General features: G+C 40.1%; 1 protein-coding gene across 6 annotated transcripts in view; it reads right to left on the bottom strand.

Moving 5' to 3' along the window:
• Positions 2,942-13,986, bottom strand: part of TNFAIP8 (TNF alpha induced protein 8) — a 142,961-nt gene continuing 131,916 nt past the window's right edge. For 5 of the 6 annotated variants that reach the window (XM_018050668.1, XM_005682723.3, XM_013965374.2 and 2 more), the window contains one exon: positions 2,945-4,667. In XM_018050668.1, the coding sequence (XP_017906157.1) occupies positions 4,102-4,667 (566 nt within the window). In that variant the 3' untranslated portion in view covers positions 2,945-4,101. Of the gene's footprint in view, positions 4,668-13,986 lie in introns of all 6 variants that reach the window. The other variant, XM_005682722.3, reaches the window with a different exon arrangement.

The raw sequence follows: 13,986 nt of genomic DNA, 5'->3' as shown, positions 1-13,986 counted from the left end.
TTTTCCGAGGCACAGATGTTTTTCTCTTAACTGTGAACGCTGGCTGACTTGTCTATATCCTTTTTCAGGGCTCAGCAGACAGGATGTCTTGGGAGTAGCTTGTACCCCTATAACTTGGGGCTCATGACTCTTGCTAGATGGAAAATACATCTTTGGCTAGACAGACATGAATCAATATTATATAAAAATGTTTCCATTTTGGGAAGCTCCCAGAGAGAAACCTGTCTTTCTGGCTCTGGGCACATGCAAGTAATCAGCAGGACACCTCAGTGAAAGAGAAAATGGATTTTCAATAGTTTGCCATGATGGTGATATGAGATTATAAGCTTCTAAATATTTTCCTACTGTCCTGTTTTGCAAGCAAAAAGTTAACTCATTTTTCCGGTTAGTGACTCAGTGATTCATTAAGGGGTTTCTATAAAGACTTAAAATTGAATCACAGCAAGGAAAATTATTTCAGAGCTAGAATAAAATTGTATGTCATAAACAACACTGAGTACTAAAACCTGCTTTGAGCCAAACAAATAATATAGAAGCTTTATGCCCACAAATGCAATAGCTCAAGTAAATCAGTGATTTTTTTGAACACTGCAAAGTTCAACTTATTTAGATAATGCTAGTTTGGAAATGCAAGATTGGATAAAAATGTAAAAACAGTATAAATACTATTAACACACTAATTTTGCTTTTATTAGGATATTTTAATTTCCTAGCAGTTAAGTAGTACTTAACTTTTTACTACAAATATTTCATCATATGGATGGGCACATTCATCTTACATTTTTTATCTGTATGATAAATTATAACTTAGGTGCTCTCATCAAGTATCTCAAGGATAAATTAAAATGCTCAGTAAGAATCCAATTGATACGTACAGAGCACAGAAAAATGCGATTTTAGTCCTTTAATGGGGAGGAATCCACTAGAAAGTTTAAATTTTCTGTCTTTTCTTTAAGCAGTAACATGGTGGTGGGAGAAAAAAATCTAAAAAAAGAACTGGTTTATGAGACAAAAAAAGCAGCATTATTTCTGTGCCATTAAAGTTCCTAACATTTGGTCTTCTTTTCACTAATTTTGAGTTCTATATGAAAGATATAGTAACCAGAAAAACACAAGGCTATTTTTAGGCTTACTTGCTCCGATGTTTCCAGTCTCTCAACCTGGAAAATAATGTTGAAGTTTTAAATCAATGCCATACCTTTTCTGGGGAATACGGTGGTGAACTTCTGCTTGTCTTGGTTGTGTGCATACAGAGTGCCATGTGTAGCCACAGAAAGACCACCTTGCAGGGGAGGCATTCCATACTGCAGGGGTCAACGTTCCAAGTTATTGTTAATTGGAAGCACCTTGAAGTTCCAGAAGGCACCACAAATTTGAACCATGAAATGCCCCCAAATTAGGAGCCATGTTGAAAGCTTCATTAAGATTTCTTTGCATAAAACCATACCCAGAGCGGGTCAGTCTATATCATTTAAATACCTTCTAAATGCTACTATGTTAAAATCCATTTCAGAAGGACACTGCCCACTCGTCTCTGAGCTAATGATGTTTCTAGGACTTTTTTTTCTATATCATTATTAAATGAAAATAAGGTTTTATTAATATAAATTGGTTTTGACACCAGACCTATGTGACCTCAGGCAAATTCCCTAGTTTCTCTTGCCTTAGTTTCCTCATCTGTAGAACAGTGAAGGTTGTGGTGAGCATTGAATGAGTTACTATGCCTGGTACATAATATCTACTCTGTAATGCCAGTTGTTAACAGTAGCATTATCACCCACCTAATAAATTAGCTCATAAAGTTTGCAGAGAAGCCATCAGAATGAATTTTTTTAAAATCAATTTTATATTACAATTCATGATTTTTTTCCAAAATGTAATAAAAATATTCAGTTTTTCATAAGACCCTAAAATGACTATGAACTTGGCTCAAAATTATCTATCCTAAGCACATCTGCATTCTTTCCAGCTTTCCAGCTCAAATAAGCTCATGCACAAAGGGAGTCCTGTTGCATCAGAAATGAACTTGCTGATGAAAACTGACACTGAGCGTTCTGAGTCATGCCTTCCAGGCACAGGATGGGTAAGGAGATGGGTTCCCTCAGAAGATGATGCTGAAACAGGGGAGCAAACAGGTTCCCCTGCTTCAAGATACTCCTCACTGCCTTCCTTCCGTGTGAAATTCAGGGCTGCTCGTCCCCTAACCCACACACATCTGACTGCCATCCTGAAGGTACAAATTTATGATCCCAAAGTGTCCAGACTCATCTAAATTTATTCCTAGGTGTTCTTGCTCTCTGGTTGGTCCTGCTTATAGCTAGAGATGAGCAAGAAGCATCCGCCAGCTGCCTGGGTACGCCATTTTCCACACTCCCCCTGCTGAGGGAATCCGGCAGAACACAGAATGCCCTAGGTCAGGAGCTTCCACATAACACATTCTTGGTTTTCCCAGAGCTGGTCAAGAAAGGCTGCTAAACTAAATCTGTAAGCTATTTAGCAGTCTCTGAAGCTAGAGGGACCAATTCTGCAATCACTGTGCTATTGCTATAACTTACAGTGGTCACCTACTGGCCCGGGGAAGGGAGGATGATAATTTCAGTTCAAATTTTGGTGTCAGGATTTAACACCAAATAGGAAGAGATTGTTTTCCTCTGTTGCTTGACTCAGACAAGCACGTGAGGGTCCCAGAGAAAGCTACCACCTCCTTTATCCTATAGTAAATTTTATTTTAACATAAATATTGTGGGAGGAAGGCAAATTCAAGGCAAAGGAGTACACTAAATCACATAGCGACAATGCAAATATTTAATGCTGGTGACCAAGTCTGTTATTTCCTAGGAGATAGAGTTAGCCAGCAGGTTTCTATTTCTTTTTCACAAAATAAGCAAATGCTTACTTTATCGTTCATACATACAAAATTATATACAAACAACACACAAACTGCTTGGAATGCAAATATTCTTTGGTTTACTCATCAAAACAGCAAATAACAAAACAGCAAAATCTCATCAGTTAAATAAAAAAGTAACACTTTATTTACCTAGCAAACCTTACCAAGCATTGAAATGCATTCATTCTCATGTTCTTGTAGCAATATTCGTTCTTCCCTTCTGCCTCTCCTCCTCCTAAATTAAACTATTCTGATGGGCTCATCACTAAAGTATAGATTGTTTTATCATTCTTAGAAGCACTTACTTTTTATAGTCCCAATATCAGGAATGATCTACATTTTCTCTTGTTTCTTACATTTAAAATAGATAGGAAAAATGGGAGATTCCATCAGCACATTTTCAAGATGACATACAAGTGAAGCCCTCAGCAAGCATTTCAAGGCAAATGGCATGTCATTTTGGGGAATTTTCATGTTTGAGGAAGTATTACCGTTGCTACTAAGAAACAGGACTGGATTCCGGAAGCAGAATCTTATGTTAGACTAAATTATTCATAATGTCAAATATAACTGATTTCTAGAATATTGATTTCAGAGAATCAGTTTTCTATTTTTCTGAGGGTTCAATTTGACTGTCTTAATACTTGAATGTCTTAGTTCTTAATTAAGATGGAATTTTTGAATGTCAATTAGAAACTCTTTAACAAAAGAATCTTTAACAAAAGGTAAACTTGAAAATGGAATTGTTTCAAAAGGAGAAATGACAGTAACAGAGGGTTCTTGGCTTTTTAAAAGAGGTACACATACATAGTAAGGAATAAAGGTGAACCAAAATACACAACTCTGTACACGTTAGAAATATCCAATGTGCCACCAACACAACAACTGCCCTAAAAAAAAGATGTCTTGAGGTTTGGAGCCACATGTGTCTTTCTTTATATAACTCTGTATTTGCATCATGCAATCATACATCTTTCCCAGGATCTGTTAACTGTTGGGAAGCTTTTAACCAGAATATTTGGCAATACATTTTTCTTCAAATAAAACAAGCCTCATAAAACATTACCATTAATGTCTGACAACTGAATTGGGCAAAGTCTTTCTGAAATATGTGTAATCTTTTAAAACATTCTTCTTGTTTTTTCCTTCATAAATCAGCAGCGCTCCATCTTCAAATAAATCATGAGCAGTCACAACCTCAACTCACATGCTCATATGTTCTCTTCATCCAACATTTTGTTGATACCATCACACAATTTCTGTAAGTGGGGTTTAAAATTTCCAAAGGGATTATACAAGGCCGCCAAGAAATCACAATCTGAGAAGTGATCAAAGACGTTGTTAACCCGTCCGTGTGACTTGGCGGTGAGGTGACGCTGGATGACCTGGTGCAGCATCTCTCTGCACTCATTCAACAGCTTGGACAGCACGTTCCGGTCAAAGGTGAAGTCCACCTGGTGGAAGCTGACCACCGTCATTGCGAGCTGGTGAACTTTCTTCTTGAATTTCTCCATCAGTGCCAGCTCGTCTTGGTTAAACTGGTTGTTCCTGTAAAGGATGGCCAGCTTGATGACGGTTTTGATGAGGTTTTTGATGATTTTCTCTGCCTCCTTCTTGTTCTGGGTGTACTCCCTGGTCACCCTGTAGAGCTCATCTAGCACTTCACTGCTTGTGTCGTCGATGAGGGTGGTTGCAATGGACTTGGATGCCATTTTGCCCAAGATCTTCTTCTGTGCCTGAACGGCCAGGTTTTTGGAATTAAAGACATCTGTAGCCACTGAAAACAAAAGGGGAGGGGGGGGAGATAAAAATTCAGTGAAGATCAGCGAGAGGAGCAAATTGAAAATCTCATCTGGAGGAGTATTTTCCTTCTGATGTTCCCACTCTGGTTTGCCTCCCACCTACTAAACGTTAGCTCTGGGTTCAGAAAGGAATTAAAATAATTTTCCTACATTTGGGGGGCAGAATTAGGTTCTCACTGGTGAAATTAATGGATGGCTATGCATAATCATGAAGATTTTCTGGCAATTCAAGTATTTTACTTATACCCCCTGCTTTATAGCCAATACTTCGTTTAGAAGTTAAAGGGCTCCAGGAGAGGGGGGTAGGAGAAGAATAAGGAACTTTGGATTATCACACACATTACTATATATAAAGTACATAATTAAGGACTTACACACCAAGTACCCTCTCACGGGGATCCCTACTCAATATTCTGTAACAATCCATACAGGAAAAAAATGAAAAAGAATTAATATATGTATATGTATAAGTGAATCACTTTGCTGTACACCAGAAACTAATATAATGCTGTCAATCAACTATACTCCAATAATATTTTTAAAAAGCTAAAATTTTTAAAAAGGAAGTTAAAGGGCTCCAATTATAAAGATAGTATGTCTCACGAGGAGTAAGTTTTTATGCAGTTTTTCCCTAGTTTAAATTTTATAAGAATCACATAAGGAATATAAAGCCAACTCCACGATTGTTCTCCGAGCAACAGTAATTGGGAACAATTTAAAGAAATCCTTTTAAATGTAAAAGGAAAAGAGTGACACAGTCAAGATACTGAATAAATTGATAAATTCAATTTGGAGGCTAATCAAAAGGAAAACCTTGCTCTGTAGTCCAAAATTTGCAAAAAGTCAAATTTCCTGAGCCACTGGTCAGCACCTACCAGTTTGATCATCCTAACCACACTGAGTGTCAACTCTCCAGAGCGGAGTGTTGGAAAGAAAGATTCTCTGGACAACTCATTGTCACCTGCTATATCTAATGAATGGCCACTGTGCCCTTTACATTTTATACGATTTGAGGAAATAACCCTTCGGTATGAGCAATGAAATGTGCCACACTTTGAGAAAGCAGATCCTTAGAGTTCACTTCTGGAATTATCCTAACTTAACGGGTCAGAGATTAAACATACGATTAGAGTTGTATGTATTAAGTATTAATAAGACACTGTGACGCTCTCTACAGCCAGTCAGTGAATATGCTCAATAAATGTTTATTCCCCAAACTAAGTTTAGTTTTTCTCCTCTCCAGAATTCTCCCCCACTTTGTGCATGCTGCTTCACTACAACCGCGCTCCCTCCCTCTTCTCCGAGGTGCCCGAGTGTTGGAAAGCGGTCACTCAGTAATGAAAGATGAAAAGCTTAAAAATACAGATATGCAGGAATGAGTCAGGGCATCAGTGATATTATTAGAAATAATTAGGAAATTATTTCTAGCTTGAACATGTTAGCAACATTAGAAAACAAAAAGGTAGCTGCTTTCCAAGTCCAGGCTGGGAAGGTCTATAAGCAGTAACTCCCTCGATGTGGAACTGCCATGTCAGATTTGAAATCAGGGCCAAAAGTAGCTCATGGTATACAGTGCAGGTAGCTGTGAGTTACCTAATTACCAGGATGTCATTCAGAACTTTACACGGCCATACACCCTGAAAGAATATCTTGATGGAACTAGACGTGGTCCTCTCACAAATGTCAATGTTTAAACTCGTGAAACATGAACTGAAACTGCAGAACTGAAATAGATTTTGAGAAAGAAATGGAAAGTGAAAAGGCATGAGGAATAGCCAACTTGTTGAAAGTTTTCAGGCTTTTTAATACTTTGATCATTTAAGTAGTAGTTCATTATTCATTCCTACTTTTCAATGGTTTGCAAGAGTGCATGGCCTCACACTAAAGAATTTATGTCAAAATGAACGTAGCTCATTCATGTAGTTAGTATTATCAAATTAATGAGACCAAGGACCATCTTCCATGACTGAACTTAAGACACAGTCCTCTACAAATAATAAACCTGATTTACATAGGAAGGGATACCCCCAAATTTTCAGACACACTAGGATTTCAGGAATTTATTTTATATAAAGTTGAAAGGTTATTCTGTTTCTCTTTGTAACCCCATGACTGTACCCTGCCAGGCTCCCCTGTCCATGGGATTCTCCAGGCAAGAATACTGGAATAGGTTGCCATTCCCTTCTCCAGGGGATCTTCCTGACCCAGGAATCAAATCTGGATCTCCTGCGTTACAGGCAGATTCTTTACTGTCTGAGTTACCAGGGAAGCCCATATACTACATAAGAAGGGATACTCCCAAACTTTCAGATACACAGTAACTAATTAGGATTTCAGCAATTTATTTTATATAAATTTGAAAAGCTATTCTGTTTTTAATTGATTAGAATGTGGCACAGTCTAGAAACATCCCATCAGGAATTTACTGCAATGCCTATGAAATGGCAATACAATACATTCTGAAATAACCCAAACCAGAGAGAGTTCGAGTTCGAAAGACTCTCTTGTGCTCCTCTTTCCAAGGCTGGACTTGCAAGTCTGTACCTCTAGTAGGCTACTTTTTAAAATTAAATCTAAATGTCTCATTTAATTGCAAATAAAGACAATAATAACTCTCTGGTGTAGCACATTTAACTTCTTGCAAGAGAAAGGCTGCTGCCCATGAAGCAAGATTGTTCCTCATTTACTGAGAACCAAATCTGAACCAGGACAGAGAAGTTGATCTCTGAGGCTTTCGTTTCAGAGGAACTTCAAACCCTGCTCCAGAAATACAGCAGCAGCTTCACACTTGCATTTTACCCTCTGGATTATATCCAGTACAGTCATCTTTGAAAATGAGGATGAAGCTGTTGCTCCCTGCTCCGTGGGGAAGACACACATGCAGTACATTTCTTTCCATTAGTGAAGGCCTTTTCAGGGCCAGCTGGGAGTTGCGGCTGAGAGTTGCTGGCCAGAATTGTGTGGTCTGTGATCATGAAATATGATTGCTTTTTTTCCTTGCAAATTAACTGCCTTTAGCCACCCCTGCTCAGGCTTGTTTGTCAGTGCTACATCCTCCACTAGATCGATGCAATGTCTGGTGTATCTCACAGCTAGTCCTGGACCACATTTTTCTGCTTCGCAACCCTCGTCCCTGAGTGATCTCATCCACTTCCAGGGCTTCAGATATCATCCACAGGCCAATGACTCCACCGTTGCAACTCAGCCCTGACCTCCTTTCCAGACTCATTTTGCAAACACACTCAAGGATTTTCTTTTCCTTGGCTATTGTGCAGGCATCTCAAATGTACCATGTCCAAAACTGAATCCTTGATTCCTTCCTGTCCCCAGATTGCTACTCCCCCACTCTTTAATCTTAATTAACAGCATCCCTTCTATCCATGTGCTCAAGTCAGAGACCTGGGAGTTGTTCACCATACCATCCCCTCCCTTACCTAGTCCAGTACCAAGTTCTTTCCATTCTACCTTCCTCCAATTCTCTAAATTCTATTCACTTCCCTCTATCTCCATGGACCACAGCCCCAATCCAAGCCCCTTCCCAAACTCTTCCCACACAGCAGCCAGGGTTTTTATGTAAATCTGAAAACGATGCTTCACTTAAATTCTCTGCTAACCATCATACTTCCTTGCTCCTGAAATCTTCATCATTTGCTTACATTTTCACTGTCTGTCTTATTTTACTGGAATCTACGCACTTTGAGAGCAGAAGTTGTATATCGTATTCACTGCGTCGCCCCTCTAGGCCAACGAGAGTGCCTGGTACCTGACACGTCTGACAGGAGCAGAAGTTAACTGCCCCTCTCTCTTCACTATCTTTAAACACTTCTCCATGAAGACATGCTGACCTGAAAAATGAGAGCCCTAAATACATATGTGGGTGCTTGTTGTTAAGCTAGAGAAACAGGTATCTTCTTTACCTGGTTAAATATGTGGTTTTCTTCTTTTGAAGTGCACCTCAGACTGTGGTTTCTCTTATTGTCATCAACCAGTTCTTTAGAAGAGCAAGATTTAGCAACTTAAGTATCCATTAACAGATGAACGGATAAAGATGAGGTACATGTACGCAATGGAATATTACTCAACCATAAAAAGAGAGAAGTATTACCATCTGCATCAACATGGATTATCATACTAAGTGATATGATATCATTCATATGTGTGGATTCTAAAAAAATTATATAAATGAACTCATTTACAAAACAGAAATAGACTCACAGTCATAGAAAATAAACCTATGGCTACCAGAGAGGATGCGGGAGAGAATGAACTAGGGTATGAGATAAACATACATGCGTGAGTGTGCTCTGTCACCCAGTCATGGCTGACTGACTGCGACCCCGTGGACTGCAGCCTTCCAGGCTAGTCTGTCCATGGAATTTTTCATGAAGAATACTTCACTATAGTACAGTGGGTTGCTATTTTCTCCTCCGGGGGATCTTCCAAACCCAGGGATCGAACTCATGTTTCCTGCATCTCCTGCATCTGCAGGTGGCTTCTTTACCACTGTGCCAGCTGGGAAGCCCCTAATATATATGTGCTACTACTGAACAGCACAGAGAACTATATTCACTGTCTCATAACAATCTATAATGGAAAATAATCTGAACATATGTAATTCAATATATATCACTCTACTGTACATGTGAAGCCAATATAACTTTGCAGATTAACTATAATTGTTTAAAAAATGTAAACATTAAAAAATAAAGAGGAAAGACATATGTACAATGAGAAAACCTCGAAGGACAATAATACAAGTATTTAGTGTAAAAGCAGGGTGCAGTGTTTCTGTCTTGAGCTACAGTGGAAGAATAAACATACACCCACCTTTCACTCTGTCTGGATCTGCGACGAAACACAGAACCAAAGGTGTGCCTGGGAAGCAACTGAGATATATGAATAAATGTTCTCAAAGAAGAAAGTGCTAGAAGCACTGATTTACTTGAGTTTGAGAATGCACATATATGTTGTTGACCAATGAGGAATGATGCTTTATTTATATATAAAGGATTACCATAACGTCAAAACTATTTAAGATAGTTGACGGAAATAGGTGTGACTGCTATTTGACATCTGCTTATCTTGCTGCCTCTCCTCTGTCTTTATATCTCCTTTCTTAGCTTAATCAAATAGTCTATCTCAGCAATGTTTGTTGTAAGGCAAACTGATTTTTAGGGAATACTGGTTTTAATATCAACAATTATAAATTTAGAGATAAATACTGGTGTCAAAACTATAATGACCCCTTTATACAAGAAAAAAAAGGTGCTCAGAAGGGGGAAAAAAACCCAAACCTTTTCAGGACACTAATGAATGAAAACCTACAGTTTTCTGAAATTAACAACAGTTACCCATAACATTCAAAACACTAAGATCGTGGCATCCAGTTCCATCAGTTCAGTTCAGTTCAGTCGCTCAGTCATGTCCGACTCTTTATGACCCCATGAATCGCAGCACGCCAGGCCTCCCTGTCCATCACCAACTCCCAGAGTTCACTCAGACTTATGTCCATCGAGTCAGTGATGCCATCCAGCCATCTCATCCTCTGTCGTCCCCTTCTCCTCCTGCCCCCAATCCCTCCCAGCATCAGAGTCTTTTCCAATCAGTCAACTCCAGTTCCATCACTTCATGGCAAATAGATGGGGAAACAATGGAAACAGTGACAGACTTTATTTTCTTGGGCTCCAAAATCACTGCAGATGGTGACTGCAGCCATGAAATTAAAAGATGCTTGCTCCTCGGAAGAAAAGCTATGACAAACCTAGACAGCATATTAAAAAGCAGAGACATTACTTTGCTGACAAAGGTCCATCTAGTCAAAGCTATGGTTTTTCCAGTGGTCATGTATGGATGTGAGAGTTGGACCATAAAGAAGGCTGAGCGCTAAGAACTGATGCTTCTGAACTGTGGTGTTGGAGAAGACTCCTGAGAGTCCCTTGGACAGCAAAGAGATCAAACCAGTCAATCCTAAAGGAAATCAATCCTGAATATTCATTGGAAGGACTGATTCTGAAGCTAAAACTTCAATTCTTTGACCACTTGATGCGAAGAGCCAATTCATTAGAAAAAACCCTGATGCTGGGAAAGATTGAAGGCAAGAGGAGAAGGATATGACAGAGGATGACACGGTTGGATGGCATCACCAATTCAATGGATATGAGTTTGAGCAAGCTCTGGGAGATGGTGAAGGACAGGGAAGCCTGGCATGCTGCAGTCCATGGTCACCAAAAGTCGGACATGAGTGAGTGACTGGACAACAACCACAAAACCCGTAACATTGGCTTCCCAGGTGGCTCAGTGGTAAAGAGTCCACCCGCAGTGCATGAGACACAAAGGATGCAGGTTCGATCCCTGGGTCAGGAAGATCCCCTGGAGGCAGGCACAGCAACCCACTCCAGTGTTCTTGCCTGGAGAACCCCATGGACGGAGGAACCTGGCAGGCTGTAGTCCACAAGGTCACAAAGATTCAGACATGACTGAAGTGACTGCACACACACACACATAACGTTATCCCAATTAAGAAATTGCTAATATAGTGAAGTACTCAAGTCACTTTCTTCACAACCTCACCTGCAAACACATAATTTCTTTACCCATGAAATTTGTTATACTTGGAACTTTGAAATGGTGACTACAGATGCATGTATATGTCATTACTAATTCTTGCCTAGTTAAAATTTGATCCAGTGGGCCCAGTATTAGGAAGGATGGAAAAGAAAACAATTTGGACAGCATGTCTGGCTGCTGTGGTCTGTTAACAGAAGTTCTTTAAACTAACGTGTAAAACCTTAGCTCTCTTGCATTTGAATTACTCCAAATCTAAATAGGGCTTAGTAAAAAGACTGCTTTGGGGATATTCAAGTGGCCATAACCAACAGTAAACACTTCACAAGAGGGCAAATGGCTAAGAGTTGACCCCCTATATCAGGATTTGATAGCGCTCTAGGAGGAAAGAATTGTGGAGCCCCTGGTGATGTATCTGTGACACCAGCCTCCACACAAACATTCCAGGGTGGAAAATTCAACAGGATAGAGAAGAAACAACAACAAAACAAAGAAAAAGAGAGTGAGGGGTGGGGAGAGGGCCACAGCCAGCAGAAGCAGCAGAGATTCAGACTGCGAGAGGGGCTGACCCTGGAAGGGCCAGAAGCAATGACCGCGGCAGCAAGCAGAGGCAGTCTTATCCAGAGAGAAAAGACGAGTGCCAGGAACCTTAATACCTTATCACCTTCAGGCCACACAGATGGGGACCCTAACACAAAAGAATGTACTCTTGGGAAAATCAGTACTTCTAAGGTTCTTAACCTGATGTTGAATGCAAATTTGGGGGAGCATGCATTTTGCTGACCCCAAGTGCTTGAAAACCAGTGGTGTGCCTCATCACAGGGACAAGCTAAGTCATTCACTCTGTGTCTCCTCCTTTTAGAAAAGCACGTGCTCATTTTAAAAGGCAACATATTAAAGAAGACAAATGTCAGGGAAGACAGTGACTTTAAAGGAGGGCAAAAGAAAAAATAAATCACTGGATGGCTTTTAATGGAGTCCTGGAAATTGTAAAGCACCCCCTTGCAGATTCCTTTCCTTGTTCTGCACATAGTTGATTCACAGCTCTTAAGCAAGTCTGGTAGTACTGCAGTTGGCTCTTGGCCACAGAGATTCAGATAAATTCTGTCTACTGGAGGCACAATTGCTTCCTCATCTTCTTGTCTGCCTGTGTGACGCATAGCATTCTCCTTGGAAAGGATCATCAGAGCTTACTGATTCCTCATTAATGAATGAGTTAAGCAATATCTTTGCCATGTCCATTTTGTATTTTTATGAGTCACAAGTTGATCTTAAAAATATACCCTTTAACACATAATAGAATTTCCCCGCAAAACCATGTGAGGTAAAAACAAAACAAAACTGCAGTACACATCATTCTTTAGAGAGAACTCATACACATTTCCTGTGGCAACGAATTTATCCAGGGTCCTGGAAAAGTGTATTAATAAAAGTCCAGTATTCTGTAGCTAACGGTTCCATGAAGTCATAGTGCTTAGGGATACGATGGGCTTCCCAGGTGGCTCAGTGGTAAAGAACCTGCTTGCTACTATAGGCGGACAGAGGAGACGCGGCTTAAATCCCTGGATAGTGAATCGCCTGGAGGAAGAAATGGCAACCTACTCCAATATTCTTGCCTGGAAAATCCTGTGGACAGAGGAACCTGGCAGGCTACGGTCCATGGGACTGCAAAGTATTAGACACAACTGAGCGATGGAGCACGGTGGCACAGGGCTATTACTGAGACTCAATTTCTCTATCTACAAGATGGGATTAATGATCCCCACCACCTGGAGTTGCTGCAAAGATAAACGGACATGGACCACAAAGGAGGATCTCACAGAATACCTGGCACAGAAGTTTCCTCCACAGGTTTGCTCAAAGAAGCCAACAAATTAAACTTCAAATACCTTCTGACGCTCCCTAGTACTGAATGACATTGGGTGAAAATCAATCAACTCCTTCTGGACTCAATATGGAAATACAAAATGCTTAGAAATGCAAAATGCCTGATGACTGTATGAAGACACAGACTTCACATACTTTAGTGAAGAACAAGATAAAGAATCTTTTCCATGATGACATTAAAAAAACCTAACATATATTAAATTTTTCTTTATCAGGGAATTTCTTTCTCTCTTTTTTTTCAGGTAGATTTCAGTACCACCAGGATTCTGATAGGTAACACAAATACATTTTGTCTAGGGAAAACTGGCCCATGGAGAACAGAATCAAACCCTGAGGAGAGGAAAAAAGACAAACAGTATCAAACATCCTCACAAAGCTGTGTGATAGTGGGTAAAATCTAAAAGGAAATGGGCCAAATATAAAGCCAAAGTGAAAACCCACAGCAGACAACAAGATTACTCCATGAAGTCACAGCTTCACCCCCAGACCTTCCAAAGCTTTCCAGAGAACCAGAGACGCAAAGGCAGAGCTTCCTGCCAGGTGAGAACAGCATGGACGGAAACAAAAGATCAAGGTCAAGAGTCCTGGGTTTTAGACTTGGCTGCAATTTAGTTTTCTCATCTACTAAGCGGGGCATCATATCAAGGTGGTCTGGCTTAAGTTAGATTTGTGCGTGTGTGCTAAGTCATTCGGTTGTGTCTGACTCTTTGTGACCTGATGGACTGTAGCCTGCCAGGCTCCTCTGTCTGTAGGATTCTCCAGGCAAGAATACTGGAGTGGGCTGTCATTTCCTTTTCCAGGGGATTTTCCCAACCCAGCAACTGAACCTGGGTCTCTTATATC

Source organism: Capra hircus, chromosome 7 (genome assembly GCF_001704415.2).
Source record: "Capra hircus breed San Clemente chromosome 7, ASM170441v1, whole genome shotgun sequence".
Lineage (NCBI taxonomy): Eukaryota > Metazoa > Chordata > Mammalia > Artiodactyla > Bovidae > Capra > Capra hircus.
The sequence above is the reverse complement of the archived record's forward strand: the minus strand, read 5'-3'. Positions and strand labels throughout refer to the sequence as shown.